This window comes from Psittacula echo (assembly GCF_963264785.1).
Source record: "Psittacula echo genome assembly, chromosome: 20".
In the NCBI taxonomy this organism is placed as follows: Eukaryota; Metazoa; Chordata; class Aves; order Psittaciformes; family Psittacidae; genus Psittacula; species Psittacula echo.
The window spans coordinates 2,860,943-2,879,693 of record NC_137756.1 but is presented as its reverse complement, the minus strand read 5'-3'; the positions used below and the strand labels follow the sequence as shown (position 1 = coordinate 2,879,693).

Here is an 18,751-nt window from a genome sequence, read left to right as displayed (position 1 = left end):
TTAAAAAGCAAAACAATACGGCACACCATTCTTGCGCCTTCTGGTCTTCAAACAAGCCTAATAAGCCACTAATATGAGTGGATTTACTACGGACACCTCAGAGCAGCAGTAGACAGACATCAGTTGAAAGCTTTCATTCCTGATCGGACCAGTATGACTAAGCAGTACAGGAGATAATTACCCAAAGTATTATTCCCTTATGAACATAGGATAGGTATTAGCCAGACAGAAAACCAGATTTGAGCACCTGAAGGTCTAAGCAGAAGCCTGCTCAGCCAGGGCAAACCTCAAAAACAGTGCAGTCTTTGCACTGTAATCATTTTATGTGTACTATTAATGTTTCCCTTTTCACAGACAAGACTTACCTTACACCCACATCAGCATGTTGTAATTTGTACCCTCAGTTCTGATTTTACATACTGTTTCTATGGTGTACTACTCTCATCCCAACACTGATGTTTTTTTAACAAGCAAGTTGATCGTCAAGATCTTAACCTGCATTAGAATTACACTGCCCAAGTTTTTAAGCATTTAAAACATAACTACGTTCAACTATGCTTCTTGGATGCAATGAGAAATTATACTTCCAAAATTAAGTGGAAGAATACAGTTCATTCTTCAGGGAGATACCTTCAGGAGTAATCTACTAGCAGTCTGAGTACAGTAACAAGCATTAAGCTACTTAAAGTTTGTTCAAATTACTAAGGTATTGATTATTTTTTAAATAAATTAAAATATATTCATACATAGACAATGTGTCTGAATTGTCTGAACTTTGCTACTAGCTTTAACAAGGGGGGGGGGGGGGTAATATCTTTATGTTTATTCTTCCTCAGCTGCAACCAGCAAGCCCTGAAATGTCACTGCTTATAGGCTATTTGCACGCTCAAGCTAATCTAAATCTAAACTCTTCTGATTTTTGACCCAAGGGAATAAACTGCAATCAAATACAAATTGCAAAAACATTCAGCACCATAATTCAGTTTCCAGGAACCTGAGTTCCTAGTCATCTCTGGTTCTCGTTTTCAGATCTACTAACCAAATCCCACCCTTATTACATAAAAAATGAATCTGAATTTGAACAGTTCTGCCCAGGTGTTTTACTCTATTTACACTGCCACTAAATTTCATTACTTTTGCCATTTTCACATTCTTCAGAGAGAGTGCCCCCCTGACTGCTGCCAGTAGGTTTTTTTAGAAGTTTACTTAAAGCAGATGCTTCTCAATGACCTGTTGAAAAATAAAACTCATCATGTATGTAACACTAAAATTAATGTACTGTTAATGGTTCCTACCAGCTCACTGCGAAGTCGTGCACTTTTAAAATGCTGCTCAGTTTAAAGTCTCCATATTTCAGGCATTGAGTGTATTCTTTAGGATGCATGTGTGTGGTCACTTGAATATCAATAGGAACCTCCTGGGGAAAAAAAAAAGGAAAAACATTATTAGTTCTCAGAAATGCTGTGTAAGCTAAAATAAAGTACTACTGATTATGGTACTATTTTGAAAATACAATTTTGTCTTATTTTTCCACTGTTTCTCCTCTGTTCCATTTTTATATTTTTTTTTAAATCACTGTTGTCCTGATTTTATTAATTTTGGTACCTCCTGTTAAAGCTGAGTGCAAGTGTAACTGGGAGACTGGACTCTAGTGAACAGCTAAATACCATCATATTTTTTAGTTTGTTCTTTTAAAACTATATGCTTACAAATTAACTTCTGGACATTTACATCAATCTAACATTGCTCTAGAAAGAGATCAAGCATAACTACTAATCCTTACCTGCAGCCAAAACAAACCAAAAAGCTCCCAAAACCCCCCAAAACCCAACACTTTTATAGTTCAGCATAACAGCAATGGGAAAAGAAGCAACTCCATACAGTGGATACGGTGAAGAAAAGTAAAATATAGCAAATAAAATTTTGCATTTATAACAAAGTTTGTGTAATCATATGGGTATGACAAAAACTTGGCCTCCTACTTTAATTGTTAATGTCAGATAGGTAACTGCTACTGGAAGAAAAGATGGTGTTTAAAAAGGAAGGTTGTTAGTGTGAGATCTCCTATATTAAATTCAGGATAATCTCAGTTTTTAAATACGTGTTTGGTGGAAGACAGTCAGAATTTAAAGTCAAAATTCAGATAAATGAATTATTTTTCCCCAAAATAGAACCATTTTAAGATTGTTTAACAGTAAGTTTAAAACTACCAACTGAAGATGCAGCATCTACCCTGCGCTGGACCATCTCACTGTTAAATAATAATTCAGGAGGTCTCAGTCTTTGGAATCTGTGTCTTCAAGAACAAACAGGAAAGCTGATTCTGTAATTTAGACAAAACGAATCATACAGTAGATACGAATTTAGAATGAACTCAGAAGATAACGTTAGGTGGAATAGGACATATTAAGAGTATGCTATAGAGACATCTCTCAAGAAGCGACAATCATCAAGAAAAACACCTTAATCATCAGATAATGGAAGGTAAAATCAGATGCTGATTGAAGTGGATTGCACAGCAAAGATTCATGGATAAAGTAATTAAGATCCACTGCAGGACTGGATTCCCAAAAAGATTCAAATCCTTCAGATACATCTACTGAGCAGATAAGAGAATACAAGAATACTGAACACCAAGATACCCTTGAAACGTTAGCCCAGTTTTCTTCAGCCCCAGCAGTTAACCTAAAGGGATAAGAACCACGGAATTGCTTGACTGTACCAGCTTAGCAGAAGAAAATCTGCTTGCCTGGACACAGCAGAGACATTCTTGCTATTTATCAAGAACCTTACTGCAATCTTGATATTCAGTATTCATGCCATCAGACAGAGGGGGCTGACCTCAAACTGACCTCAACTCAGACTTGATCAGAATTGAGTTTTCAGGCTCTTCAACAAAAAGAAAATAGATTTTCTGGAGCCAGGATTGGCTTTGCCAGATAAGGGGCAGAAGGGACTGCAGCATGTGCAGCATGAGGAGGATTCTGGATAGAAAGAAACACACACATCAGCTTCTGCAAACAAGGAACTGGGAAATTATTCTGCATGAGCCCCAGAAATAAACTGGCCCTAAATTAGAGAGAAAATTCTTCATAATGACATTCAAGTCAAAGAAAAATACTTTAGAGCACTTCCAAATAGCTATTTGGACACCATAATCTGCACTTATAATTTACAATCATCTTGAAATTACTGCCCAGGTTTTAGGCAAATAAATGGCATACAACGGTATTCAAAACTCATAACATTACTTCAGAAAGCTCAGCTCCACTGAAGAGTTGATACTACATCTTGATACAGAACATAGAGGTTTTTGTCAGTATTTGCATGTGAAGCTATTACCGACATTTACGCATCAAGTTATTATTAATAAATATGTGCTTTAAAACAACAAATGGATTGTCCAGACCCCCCATAACCCCCTGTTACTATGGAAATGGGTAATAAAGCTAAACTGACAGAATTTGATGCATGTATTTTTAGTACTGGACACAGAGTAAGTCTTTGACATGTCACAGGTCACTGTACAGTCCAAAAAGAAGCAGATCATAGTCAGAGGTGACACCTATCCAGTCCACTTGGTCTCACCCATACACAGTTAACATTTCCCAAAAAGGGTATTATACAAGTATGATCAAGTAGCACTAAGTTGAGGACACCTGAGTCTGTGCTAGCTTTACAATCTGCTCCAGTGATATTCACTGAAAAGCTGAAAAAAAACTCTCTTGTAGTTTCAAGAGTAAATTACAATTGCTTAGTACAATGTAGTAGTTCAGGTGCAAAAACAAGGAGGAGAAAGCTTCCAAGGTACACCAGACAGTGAAGAGAAGCTGTATCATAGCACAGGGCTGAACTACAGAGAAAGAAGCTTTAATGGTTGCAAGAAGCCTCAAGGAAAAAACTGGGTAAGATAAATGGCATACTACTGTCATCAAAAACTGGACTTGAATTGAGAATGAAGGTTTCTGTGAGATTACTAGCATGGGCTATTTTCCATTTTTCTATTGGCCTATTTTTTTTCTACTACTATTTTGCATGAAGAAGTGCACTAAAAGGCAGATCTTCTATAGTCTGCCAAAACCTTTCCTGCAAGTATAATGCTGATAAGCCAAAATACAGACTTACATAGAGGAAATCCTGAAGCCTCTATTTCAGTTAGTGTGGTCTAAAATATTTCCTAAGATTAGTCGGCAGACATGGAGATTTATTACTAACTCTAATTAACCAAGCTAAATGGCTTTATTAAAAATAGATCGTCAAAGAATGTAAAGAGGGTAACTGTGCACATTATATTTTAAGGACTACACTAGTCATTACAAAACCACTTACAAAGACAATACAGTTCCCTGATGACTTAGCTGATCATTCATGTTTGCCACAATTTCAGGACATCCTACTGTGAGATGTTTTAAAGGAAAGACTGAAATTACGTACTCTTTAAAATGCCCATCAACCACCAAGATTAAGAATGGAATAAAATCAATGTATTTTAAGCTGAAAATGTACACACACAGCAGGCACAACCACTAACTTTTTTCTATAATCTGTCTGCACTTAATTTGACGGTCGCCATCCCATTAATTTGTAGGAGTGAGCACACAGTAAATTTCAGAATTACGGACTAACAAAAGAGTACCCTATTGTCTGCCATTTCCAAAGCTCTCTACACTGTGTGTTCTAGAAGGATACTAATAATCAGGACCAAAATTTTTAAATTATTAAGAAAATAATTAAGCCAATGATGTAATGACCAGTGCACATTTGGAAGACCTGGAAGATAGTTTTCAGTGCACTATGGCTTCAATCACATCCATAGCCTAAAAGACCATTATAAAACCTACTTTTTCATTTATTTGGTTTACTTGATCATTAAAAAAGTAAGACTGGGTCTGATAGAAGCTGTAGACGCTCACTGCTAAGTTTTGTTCCATTTAAATTATATTTGTTTCCTCTTTGAAGCAAAGAGGCTACATACAGAGTTCTGTTTGCAGGAAACCTTCTCAATATTATTATCCTATGCAAGCATTTTGTAAGCTTTTATAGATATGCAAAACTTTAACTTCAAATTGCTTTAATGATGCTCAGAAATCATGTTACCAGAACACAGAACTCAATATCCATGGAACAGCAGGGACTCAGAATGATGACTGACATAGGACACTGATCTCACCTTTCTTCTCTGACAGAATCTGGGCATCATGAAGAGCAGATGATCAAAATCATCCTTTGTTGTCTTAACTCGGGTATTAGCAAGATACCTACATCCTGTACTAAGTTGCTAACTAAACATTTACATCTTGAACTAGGAATTTCATATCAATTAGCTGTCTGCCTAAATACAGTGTTCTATATTTCCACTTACTAGGAGTACTCCAGGATGTACTAAGAAGCAAAGAGAAACCAGGAAAGAAAATCAGGCTCAAAAGAAAACACTTAAATTCTTAAGATTCCACTGGAAACCCGTGGAAGATAATTGTTAACAGAATAAAAAATTCTTCTCTCTCAGATAAGAACAGCATTAGAGAGAAAGGTTAACTGTGGGAAAAAACCAAAAACAGAAACAGTCAGAATTAGAAAATAAATAAGTAAAGTACAAATAAGTAAAGACTCAAGATTACTTTAATCCTATATTGTTACTCTAGGAAGGAATCATACGACGTCTGTGGCTAAAGTTACATTTTTATAGTAATACATATCAAGTTCTCATTGTGTTTCAGCCATAATATATTCCTGCACATCTCTGAATCCAGTTTCAAGAAAAATCTGTAAGTATTCCAAATTTAGGAGTGATTAGAATGGGTCTGCAGTATTTATTATACAGAGAGTAAAGAGCAAAGAAGTCAAGTAACAGTGAGTATAGGCCCAGTATGTGCCACTGCCTTCATGCAAATCTTAAAAGTTTCATGTGCTCTTTGTCTTACAAAGTTTAATCTTTGAACAATTACAAATCTGATCAACCAGAATTGTTACATAAACCCCACACAATTAACATGCTTTTTGTAAACTGTGTCTTATTCACTTTCTGGAACAAGACCAATTATTAAATGTAACCAGACTTACTCATTACAGATTGAAACAATTCTAGGAAAGCCTAAGCACTTTGAATAGAAGTACCTAAAAGTCTTGCATTCTGCAGTAGAAAAAACCCCAGACAAAGCCAGACAAAGCGACCAAGGAACTTAGAAGCAATACCAGCTTAAGGTGTTCTCTCACCGTATTTCCAAAACATTATTACTGTATTGATTTATCAAAGCTTCATTGGAACTTTGATTTATGTGAGGAACACCTCAGTATGTAGGTTCTGAGCTCCTCAAAACAAACTACTATGAAATTACAAAGGTCAATATAGATTTTTCTTTTTTTCCCCCAGATACCAATATTTATCACTGTGAAATAAAAGTGGTATCTCTAGCCTAAAATCTTCCTACAATAGAAATGCTAATATGAAGATAGCTGCCCTCCCCCAACAAATGTTGACAATGAAGTGTCATTATTTAATCCTTTTTCTATTATTTTCAATTGCTAAATCTTAAGGGTAACAAAGAATCTATTACACAAGATGAGATCTTGCATAACAAGGCTTTGTGAAACACAGCTATTACAAACACTGATTGCAAAGCCTGATGCTACTTCAGCATCAGCAAGGGTAATGTGCATGCCAAAATTCAAGAAACACATGGACTGAGCACTAAGAAGCAAAAGCAATATATTATGGTTTTGTTCACTCTTGTATCTGCAAGGTACTAGCCATTTGTACTATGACAAACACAAAAAGCTACTAAGCTTCTCTCTCACATCAGTATAAAAGAGAAAGTAATGTATTTCCTGCCAGTGAAATTAAACATCTTATTTCTTTATCATCAAAGGCAAGGAACATTACATTCAAAATAGCAGCCTAGAAAGAATCTGTGAACCAAAACCATCCACATGTCACTGGCAATGGTAAAAGCAAATGGTGCATTGTATCTGCCGCAAATGTCTACTACAAATGAAACTACACTATTGTTATCTAGAGTTCCAGGTGTAAGATACAATCAGCAACTCATAAAATATTAGCCATGACTCTTAGTAAGTTTACATATAGCATTTCCATAGCTCTCAAAAATATTAGCAAAAGAGGTTGCATCATTATCTGCATTTCTTCTATAGGCACAGGGAAGACATCCCAATGCTAGATCCTTGGTAAGGTAATTAAGACAAACCCATCTACACCCCCAAGTAATGGAAGGATCTGTTACTTAACTAGAAAGCCCTATAACAATCAGGATTGCACAGACTCATAAAACCATTCCTTACCCTAAGACCTTGAACGTTCATACGCAAAAACATAGCACAAGAAAAGAAATAGCATCGCTTGCCCCTCCCCACCTTCCCCCCACCCCATCCCCCCAATTTAATCCTTGGAACCATATAAGAATTTCGTTACTTGCCCCAAATCAAGCTGAAATTCTCTAGGAGAGCTTGTAAATGAAACTCATATTTTCAAACAGTTACAAATCTTGCCTTTATGGAAATTGTTCTGCAATTAAGACCATTTACCCTTAAAGCTCTGAGAAATCTTCCTTTTCTCTTCTGTCCTGAATTTTTGCAGTAAGACTGTCTTTTCCCCTCTGATAGCAAGGCTCTTCCAAATGAGCCTATAGCTTTCATTTTCCTTGAGGAAAACGCAAGAGACTCATTCGTCAAAGCATACAGAAGGCAATGAATAGGTAAGTAGAACTGATCTAAATCATCCCACAGCTGAGAAAAATGTAGTATAGTTTAATACACAACAGAAAACATCCAAATCAGTTTATCTAAATCACAGCTTGGCCTTGTCTGTATCATTACAACACAGAATTTTAAGTTTCTCCTTACTCAGAGGGTAAAAACTGAAGCCAAAAAGTAGTTTCACAATGCGACTGCGACCAGAATCAAGCCTTGTTACTTTATTTCTGAAGAAAGTAAGTTTAACTGAGGCAAAGATCAACAGGCAGTAACTTGGTGATTCAAAGTCCTTCACTAACAGAGGATGAGGAGCAATTTCATTTTTTTAATAGATGAATACCATCAGTAGTTCCAATTTGAAAATTATCAAGGTCATTCTAAGACATGCACAAGGGGCACAATCACAGTCACACATGCCGGTGTATCCGTACATTCCATTTAAAAAACAAATACTAGATATCTGGTTCAGAAATGAAAACACAGTCATGAAAATTAAATTCTTAAGGAATAGCCAGTCTACGTCCAAGAACATGGCCTAATTTGTATCACTAAATATTTTCAAGGAAATACCTATTCTAGCCAAAAAATCAGGATTATCTCTGCTTTTCTGTACTTGGAAAAGCACTGCACTAATCACTGATAGCTGCACTTACATACCATTGAGATTATATTTTTACTTGAAGTTAAAGAGATAGGGGGAAGAAAAATGATTTTAATAATTGCTTGCTTGATTTTCCTGAAGAAAAAAAAGATTTACTTATATTATGGGGAATACATTTTGTAATTTTTCCTTTTAATTAAATACATTTCAATAAATTGAAATTTCCATATTTTAGTTCTTAAATATAAAAGTAGTTCCACGAAAATCAGTAGTGTTACTCAGAAACTCCTTCTTGAATACCTAGTTTACACAATAGGACTTTAGTTTTACACTAAAAGTAAAGTTTCTCAGTTTTTGTTCAAACTATCACAGCTTTCAAAACTACCTAAGGATTACTGAGAACCCACATTTTCTAATAGCAGAAAAAAACAAAAGCATTTTTAAAACACAAAAAAAAGAAAAGAAAGAAAAAAAAAAAAAAAAAAAAAAAAAAAAGGAATGGAAACAGTCTCAGCTGTAGCTGCTCCCAATGAATGAACCTTAATCATCAGGCTACCGAAAATAAGGTATGCAAAATTAGCTAAAATATTTTCAAAACCAACCTACAGTATGAGATTTGCAAGCCACCATTTCACTTTTCCTCACCTTTATGGTTTTTTAAAGAATCAGACAATTCCTGAGGAAAGATGGGGAAAACAACCACTATTATAATGACATAAAACAACACTAAAAAAATATTTTAAGGTTGAAAGCTAAGAAAGATTCAAATATGTTCCTGTTTCCTTCTTTCCCATGATGGAAATCCTAAAACTCTTACTATGTTCTCCAAGTATCTTCAGTTTTGGCGCAGTAGAAAGAGGTTCAACTAAATGCTAAGCAAGGAACTCTTGAATTAGTATTAAGTGCTTTGTTGCAAGAGTGAAAAAAAAGTAATATAAAATATAGTAACAAAGCATTATTTTAACTTCTTCTGGTTTCCGTAATTGAAGGAATAAGACATCCTTTTTTAGCAAAGCATGAAAGAAATTAAGATATTTAGTGCACCCTCTAAACAGAACACCATCAACAAAATATTCAGTAGCCAGTGTTGTACTACTGTTTATATTGAAACAACTCCATTGCAAAATGTTCCAGTGTCTATAGTAGCTGTATTACCACATATTTTCACATTATTTTACTATTTTACTCATGACCACAATTATTTTATAAACATTTGAAATGTAAGGAAAGCAAGTTGAAAGCAACAGCAGGAGAACACAGTAAAACTTTTATTGCATACTACATCTTGCTTGGCTTGCTAATAAAGAACAAAAATCACCTATAAAAGTTGTGGTCACAAATTCTCCTTATTCAATTATTCAGTTTATAACTCTGTCGTTTTTCCTTTTTTAAATAGGCATGAAGATATGTAATAGGGAGTAAAGTCAGGTTACAAAAGCAATGGTGAAACCATTCTGTCTTCATGTTCAGGATAGTGTATTCATGCATCTCTTCAGACTGTTTGTGAACTGGTGCTAACAGTAAATTTAACCTTGAAACTGCTTCTGACAATGCCAGTTTTAAGGATCTAACAAATCAAGGCTTCCTACAGCAGTTGCCTATGCAATAAAGAAACTAGAAAGCGCTACTACACATATATCACTACACCACAGACACTTGGTATCTTTTTGACTAGAGCTCTTATCAGCACTCAATTATAAATTTACAGAAATTATTTTCCACTATAAAAAGGATAAACTTAAAGATCAAAAGCTGCTACACTTCATTAACGTTTTCCTTCTTTTATTATGGCTTTTAAAGCTGTATTTTTCAATGTTTAATAATCTGAGAAATTTGAAGAATAAGAGGGAGCTATCAATTACAAAAAGATCCATGCTTGAAAAGCAATAACTTCCTCCCAATTCCAGCACTACAGCTTTTTAACTTCAGGTACCACTAGTTCAGAAAGCAATGGTACAAGAGAAAAAAAAAAAAAAACCACAAAAAACCCCTTACTTTGTGCAAAATATATTGCCCAACCCTAATGAAATAAAACAACTGCAACATTTTAGCTTCTGCTGAAAGTTCTTAGCAAGTACCAAAGTAAATCACATTTCTTAGTTTAAAGCAACATAGAATCACACACTGGTTTGAGTTGGAAGAGACCATAAGATCATCGAGTTCCAAACCCCTGCCACAAACAGGGACACCTTCCATTCACCAAGGTTGCTCCAAGCCCCGTCCAACCTGGCCTTGAACACTGCCAAGGATGGGGCAGCCACAGCTTCTCTGGGCATCCTGTGCCAGCGCCTCAGCACTCTCACAGTAAAGAATTGATTGTGGATGATGCAGTAAAGGATAAACATGACACCCCAATGTGGGGACTGTAACAATTTGTACACTAGAGACAAACGCCCAAGTTGTTGCACAGCTGCTTAGATAACTGAGCTTGCAGTCTTAAGACAAAGAGCTGAGAAACACACGACTCTTTGAGCTTGCACAACATTGCCCATAGAACGATTAGTAAATTTAAGATGCTCTGCACCCACACAGAATGGAAAACAAATACTTCCGCTCTATAAAGAGCAACAGATTGTTTTGCCACAGAAGAAAAGGTCCTCTATAATAAACTATTCACTGAAGACCTGCTCTATCTTCAAAACGGTATCTATGATGTGCAGAAATGTTCCATGCAGCTTCTTCCATCACTTCTACCACCCCAGCTACCTCATCAAATGTATTTTTAATCCCTTCTTTTGATTAATCTAGTCTGCTACAGGACACAGCATGACCAACAATCTCTGTTAAGTCAACAAGGTGAGGAGTCACAGTGAAATTGTTATAGTGCATGAAGGTATTAATAATTCCAAGTGCTAAATTCAGTTACAGTCTCAAAGTGGTATACTGATCATCCAACTTTCAATTTACTGCTCCTTGATGGTGGGAATTTAACTTAATACATGCAATTAAAATTAATTTCATGATTTGAAATTATGCAATTGCATATTAAAACTAAGGTACAAAGTCAATACTGGTACTGATATGCCTGAATTTTAAAGATCTACTTCTGATTGCCATTAACAGGAATTACAAATGTAAAATTCAGTACTATTTTACTGGTAGCAATTCCGATTGCGTCAACCTAATTCTTGTCATCACAGCATCACCACATCATAACAACACAATATCCTCCTGTTTGTTTTTCAAAAGAGTATGTTATGTCATACAGATAACCAACGTTTTAAAGGCACGAAACATCGATGTTCATACAACACAGATGTACAGAACAACTACACATATAACAATCTTGCATAAATAAAACACTTTTACAAAACTCATTTGCCAAGGAGAAATTAAACACTATTATTCAAAATGTTGCAATAAATTATGATGATACAAGGCATGCATTTCGTTGCCTGGATTTTCATGGCAATTTTATAAGTCACAAATAGCCATGTGCTATTCCCCAAGACATTTCCTATCCCTTCCTTTAAAAGGCCCATGCTTGAAAAGGCTCCTATGTTTACAACCAACATCAAAATAAACAGTAAAACTTCTTCCAATCATAATTTATTTTATAGTTTTAAATTTTAATTAGGGTGCAATTTAACTTAAAATACAGCTGAAATTTAAGAAACATATGCTACATCTCCATAGAATTCGATGAGGCAGGTTAAAAAGGGAAATGCTGATTATGTCATAGACATCAAGTTACTTCAGTTTTCTGACATACTCCAAAATGTCCTATAGTAGAGTCAATTAGCAAATTTAGATGCTTTCTTCAAATAAGTAGTCTAATTTCTGTTTGCTTCCTTTGAACAGCCATATAAATCCAGAAATTCGTTATTAAAACATCCCATGTTCAGATCTAAATGCATAGGAAGTCCCCTATATCAATCTATGGTATGGTATCATAGATACCCGTGTTAGGTGAGCCTAACACATGAGGTAATTGTCTGTGGTGGCTCCTCCCCAGCAAGTCCTGATTTGGCTCCTCCCAGGAAAGTCCAGCTTTGGGGAAATGCCCGCAAAGTCCCATTTTAGAAATCCCCAGAAAAGTCCCGACCCTTGGAGACGTTTCTAGATATTGCTTGCCACTCCTTCCGATGTAGGCTGGCCCCCTGCGTCAGAATGAGTGTGCGTTTTTGTTAGTATAAAAAGCCCGAGCCTCATGAGATGCAAGGAAGCAGAATCTCATACCACCCAGGTCAATGTTGCCTCTGCGGGGATGCCCACTATGGTAGAGCCTGCCACCTCGCACTGTGATGATTCTAGGAGCTGGTTTCCTGATCGTCCTCACAAGGTCCTGGGGCTGGTAAGATATCCGCTCTTCAGAAATATCCTTTACTGTATCTGTTAGTATCTCTATATTTTCCTATATTAATAAACTAGTTGTCAGTTCTCTATTTGTGTCTCATTTCTCTCAACCCGGAATCCTTGAACTCTGAAACAATACTGTGGTATCATTATTAAACCATGTATGATTCTTCCCATTGCAATACTCAGACTGATTTAAAAACCCTAGATCTAGTATCAGCTAGCTTGCTGCCCACTGATTGGGAACCTGGAGTTAAAAGAACAAATATATTCAACAAATGGGAATAAAGACACTCAAAGTCAGTAGACATTAAGCAATAAGCTACCATTAAATATTTGTGTTGATAACCTGAGGTCAAAATGAAAATACAAACGTACCTAACAAAAACAAATTCCTGATGTGCTTAATAAAACGGTATTCCATCTAAGCTCTGTATTTGAAAAATACTTTCCTGCATTCCTGCATGTCATTCTAGTGCACTGTGGTTTTGCTGTGAAATCAAAACGTATCCACATCTTCACCAAGACAAAGCACACCCTTTACCTTCCCTGGGAAGAAGTTGAGCTCTAAGCTATATGGGCTGCTTTGTCCTCAGTTATACAGTCCTGGTTTCAGCACAAGGCCACATGGAAAGCTCGTCAGCTCCACAACCAGAGGAGCTCAGTACCTCTTTTACCATGCGCTGCTATTTCCTAGCCTGAAGCATGGCACACACTTTACACAGCCCAACTGTGCCCTATGCATCTTTGTGTTCTCACCCTGCAAATAGGATTGGCACTGCATACCTGTCTCCTTACTGACAACATTTAAAGGACTCCTTTGCCTCCAGTGGGAAGGAAGTTTGACACAGTGATGGTGCCAAAATGCAGTACCGCAGTTTCACAGGCAGGGGTAATCCAACAAAAAAGAAAATTAAAATACCCCTACACATACAGGTCCTGTCATGCTTAAGGCCAGTAGGTCAAATACTGATTCATAATTATTAATTTGTAATGTTTTCCCAACACGGGCTTTTTAAGTCATTATGAAGTTTAGGCCAAAAGATCATAATGAAAATGAACGTCAGTTTTATCAGCTATCAAAATGTTTAGATGCTACAAAATACTACCAAATTTTTCTTCACTAGTTCTTCCTCCAGCACATTGGTATGTCTTTCGTAAGACGTCTCTTCCCATTGATCAAGATTGCAAAATTACAAGCCTAAGAGTTCTGAAATAACAGCAATATCTTAAGAAGAGCTTTTTTTTAGTGTATGAGCTATCATACAGATTTGCCATGAAACTCCACTGATATACTGTCTATTTAAGCTATTTAAGCTAAACAGCAGCAATTGAACATGCTCAAATTTCCAGAACTGTTAAGTACTGTCGCTACAAATCCTGTGCAAAGACAGAGGGGATGAATAAGTGCCAGCAAACCACCTGCAAACCATCATAGGAGTTGTCCTGGGTTCAGCAGTAGCAGTCATTTTTTCTCCATCTTAGTAGCTGGTGCAGCGCTGTGGCTTTGACTTTCAGCCTGGGAACAGCGCTGATAACACCGATGTTTTTAGTTGCTGCTCAGTAATGTTTACTCTGACCAAGGACTTTGTGAGTTTCATGCTCTGCCAGGGAGGAGGGGAAGTCAAGAGGAAGCAGAGACAGGGCACCTGACCCAAACTGACCAAAGAGGTATTCCATACCACAGCACGCCATGCCCAGGATGTAAACTGAGAGTTACCCGGAAGGGCTAGTGCACTACTGGGTCGGGCTAGGTATCGGTCGGCAGGTGGTATTGTATTCTCTTCCATTGTTATTTCCCTTAGCACTATTATTATTGGTGGTAGCAGCAGTGGTTTGTGTTATACCTTAGTTACTGGACTGTTCTTATCTCAACTCGTAGGAGTTACATTCTTTCGATTCTCCTTCCCATCCCTCCGGGAGTGGGGGGAAGAAAGGCGGGGAGGCAGGGGAGTAGCCTGCGTGGTTCTGATTTACAACCTGGGCTTAAACCACGACAGGAGTGCAAGTGGAAAACTAAAGAGAAACAGCAGTGCTGAAAGAGAGGACAAAATTTCTTAGAAGCTAATACAAGATTGTACATTCATTTATAGATGCTCCAAACTACAGTTCAGTTGAATTACTTTTGATTTTATTTCTACCACACATACTGAAAACAGTGTGCAGAAAAACTATTATTTTTTGGATGATTTAGTTTGATACGCTCCTATCCTGCACTTCCAATAAGATAAAAATGTCTTCTCCTGAAGATCCTCCTACTGCTAGTAGTGGCCAAGAAGACGCTAGATACTAGAGGTTCAAATAAGTTCCAAGTTTTGCCATCCTTTTATTAACTTTCCAAATGCTAACAAACAAGTCTCATTTTTCCTCAAATTAATACTCCACTCCTAAAACATTGTCAGGAACCTCAGGAACTATATTTAAATTCTCAGTATCTAGTATACACTTATTTTTCACATGACATATTCACATACATATTCTAATCATCTCAATAACTGTTATAAGGCACACAGGGTTTACAAAGGTCCATCTATCACTACAATGAACTAGTAAACATATTCAGGGACCATTAGTTATTGATTTATTTGCAATTATCCTTTACAGATGCTGTCCATATTACTCCCTTTTGTATTTAATCATACTGCTTCAGTTTCAGGACAGGTAGTAACCATCATTCCAAGCTCCACATAATGATAAATAATGAAAACAAAGCTGTAAGAGCACTCTGACATGCAAGTACAAAGCACTCAACCTGCCAAGATTAGTGAGTAATGGATTTTTTAATAATAAAAAGCTAATTAATTGATTACTGTATTTGCAAGCAATGAGTACTATATCAAATAGTGATAATGCTGATTATCTATCACTGTAGCTCAGCACAAATATTTTCAGCACTGCAGGAAGTGGATACTAGAGAATATCTAAGTGAGGTAATGCCAGACTGACTTCACAAACATGCCAGCAGTGAAACTGAAACTGTTAAAAATGCCTTAAGGTTTAAGGAACTCAGTCTGTTCTAAATTCATCAAGATGTAGATTATAAAGCCAGATGAGACAATGTCTGCAATTGATTTTGGACCACATAAAACCCAGGCCATTGCACTTTCTTGAATTAATTTCTACTTGAGCTAGACATAGCTTAAAAAAGCCATTATTTATCATCAGTTTCTTCAATACTGAAGAATTTACTGTAACTGCCAGTAAATGTGTGAAATGCTTAACCACATTCTCTGTTAAAAAGGAACGCTTTATATCTAACCCAGAATGTTCTTAGAGTCAATTTTCATCTGCTAAATCCTATTCTACTGCTAAGTAAACAGTCCTATTAAGAACGTATTGTGTTCCCTTTGTCACAGTTAATGACAACTGTTAGTTTTGTGTATGATTCTAGTTCTCATCTCTAGTTCTCCACTTCATGAGTAACTTTTTGTATCTTAAAAGATAGCTTTGGAAGTATCCACAGATTGTCTCAGTGAGATTAAGCCAGCAATTTCTTAGCGCAGGAGATGAAAGAAGGTAATTAGTTTATTACCACCTGACTCCTGAGTTACAAAATTGAAAGGCTGAGCTTTCATGTGGGATATCAAAAGCTGCAAAATTTTATTCAATTCTTGAAACCTGGCTCATGTACTCTCAATAGAAAGTTGATTTGGTTATGTGGGTTAGGACAGATGGCATGGGGACCTAAAATGAGTTTTCCTCTGAAAACCAGCAAGGTTTCACCCAATAGATCTGGTCACCTTTTTTTAATTCAAATTCTTCTGTAAGAATGCAAGTAACAGTTTTTATACCTTCATATTACCATTAACCCCTCAAAAGCCATTCAATTTTGAAATTGAATTAAATTCTATTTGTCATCTTTGGTCTTCCTCTTCCAAGTATACAATATCCTTCCATACACAGCAGCTTCCTGTTCTGTTTGCTCTGACAGAGTCAGAGGGAATATCTAAAACCAATTCTCCACAACTGCTCATCCACAGACAAGTTCCAGATAACTTGTAATTTCATTCTAAATCTAGGCACTTGGGTACTGCCTTAACAGTTTCAAAGCTTTTATTGGAGATGTCAAATTTCATTCATCAGTAGCTACAGTACAGGATGAGCATGAAGAATAAGGGCATTAGCTTTATTAATTTTTAAGAGTGCTATATATCAATATACCTCTGTGAACTAAGAGAGCAATAGTACAATCAGCTATGAGATACCCTCCGGAATTCACTGACCACAACTTTGAGCCTAATGTTTAATGAGACAATACCAGAAACCTACACCAGAGAGAGATAAAACCCAACACAGTACCCAGAAGAATTAAAAATTTATCTGATCACAGGTTGCGGCCTGTTCTAATTCACAGGACATTTCTAGAGAGAAAGTATGGACTAAAAAAGAAAGTTTTAATAAAACTAAGAAGCCAGTCTGGATGTAAGGAGAAGGAGACAGAAGTAGGAAAAAAAATGGCTGAGAAGAGAGCATTACAAAGAATTCTGCTGTAGAGCACACCAAACCTAGGAGCATACAAAATTAGTTTGGAGAAAAATAAGCAAGTTGTGCAAGCAGGGCATATCCCCCAGGAAATCACAGAATACCAGCTTGGGAGGGATCTAAAGGATCATCTGGTTCAACCTATCTTGGCAAAGCATGACCTGGACTATGATGTCCCAGCACCCTGTGCAGTTAAATCTTTGTGTCCAACGTTGGAGAATCTACCACTTCCCTGGAGAGATTATTCCAATAACTGGTTGTTCTCAATGTGAAAAAAATTCCTATTGTGCTCAATCGGAATCTCCCTAAAAGTAACTTGCACTCATTACCCCTCCTCTTTTCCATATGACTCCTTGTAAAAAGGCACTCTCCATCTTCTTTATAGCCACCCTTTAAAGGCTGGAACATGGTGATAAGGTCTCCCTGGAGCCTCCTTTCCTCCAGGCTGAACAAGCCCAGCCTTTCCTCACAGAGCTTCCCAGTCCTATGGTAATTTTTGGAGCCCTTCTCTGAACCCTCTCCAGCCTGTCCACATCTTTTTTGTATAGCAGGAACCAAAAACTGAATACAGTATTCCAGGTGTGGCCCAACAAGCACTGAGCAGGGTTATGTCCCTGTTGATGTAACCCAGCATCCTGTTGGCTTTCTTTGCCACAGCTGGACACTGTTCACTCATCTTGAGCTTACAAAGGTTCTTTTCCACAGAGCTGCTCTTCCACCAAGTAGATCCCAGGCTGTGCTGCACTCTTGGATTGTGCTTACCTAAGTACTTTTCATTTACATTTGTCCTTGTTGAATTTCGTAAGGTTCTTGCTAGCCCACTCATCCAGCCTATCTAGGTCTTTCTGCAGGATGCGTCTCCCTTCTGGAATGTCCACTTTCTCACTCAGTTTGGTATTATCAAACTTCATCAGGGTACACTTGATCCCATCATCCAGATCATTTATAAAGATACTAAACAGCATTGGGCCCAACACTAGTCCCAGGGGGAGCCTACTAGTGACAGGTTCCCAGTTTGAGAAGGAGCTATTCATCACCACCCCCGGGGGTGCAGCCAGTCAGCCAGTTCCCTACCCACTGCACAGACCACTTGTCCAGACTAACACATCAGTTTTTCTAGAAGAAGGCTATAGAAAACTATCAAAAGCCTTGGAGAAATCCAGGTAGACAATGTTCACTGCTACCCCTGCATCAACCAAGCAAGTTACTTTGTCATAGGAGGCAATCAGATTTGTCAAGCACAATTTGCCCCTGGTGAATCTGTGCTGGCTTTTCTCAATCACATGCTTCATTTGACCTGCGACAGCTCCTTGAAGGATTTGCTCCATAACTGACTGAGTTAAGACTGATGGACCTATGATTTCCCAGATCCTCCTTTGAGCCTTTCTTGTAGTTGGGGGTGACAATACCCTTCTTCCAGTCTTCTGGGACATGCCCTGATCTCCACAAATCCTCCAAGATTATGGAGGACAGCCTTGCAAGGACATCAGCAGCTCTTGGGTGGATAGTGTCAGAGCCCACCGATTTGTAGGGGTCAAGCTCCTGTAACAGTTCACATATCAACTCTTCCTTCATTGACAATAGGTCTGTGTCTGCAACCACCTGAATTTTTGTTCCCAAGGCCTGGGGCCCAAGAGTGCCAATAAAGACAGAGGTGAAGAAAGC

At 37.3% G+C, this 18,751-nt stretch overlaps 1 protein-coding gene across 1 annotated transcript in view; it reads right to left on the bottom strand.

The window, feature by feature from the left end:
- Positions 1–18,751, bottom strand: part of SPAG16 (sperm associated antigen 16) — a gene marked incomplete at both ends in the record, with an annotated part of 443,494 nt that overhangs the window by 363,937 nt on the left and 60,806 nt on the right. Inside the window, one exon of the mRNA XM_080632060.1 lies at positions 1,296–1,417. Within this exon, the coding sequence (XP_080488186.1) occupies positions 1,296–1,417 (122 nt within the window). The remainder of the gene's footprint in view (positions 1–1,295; positions 1,418–18,751) is intronic.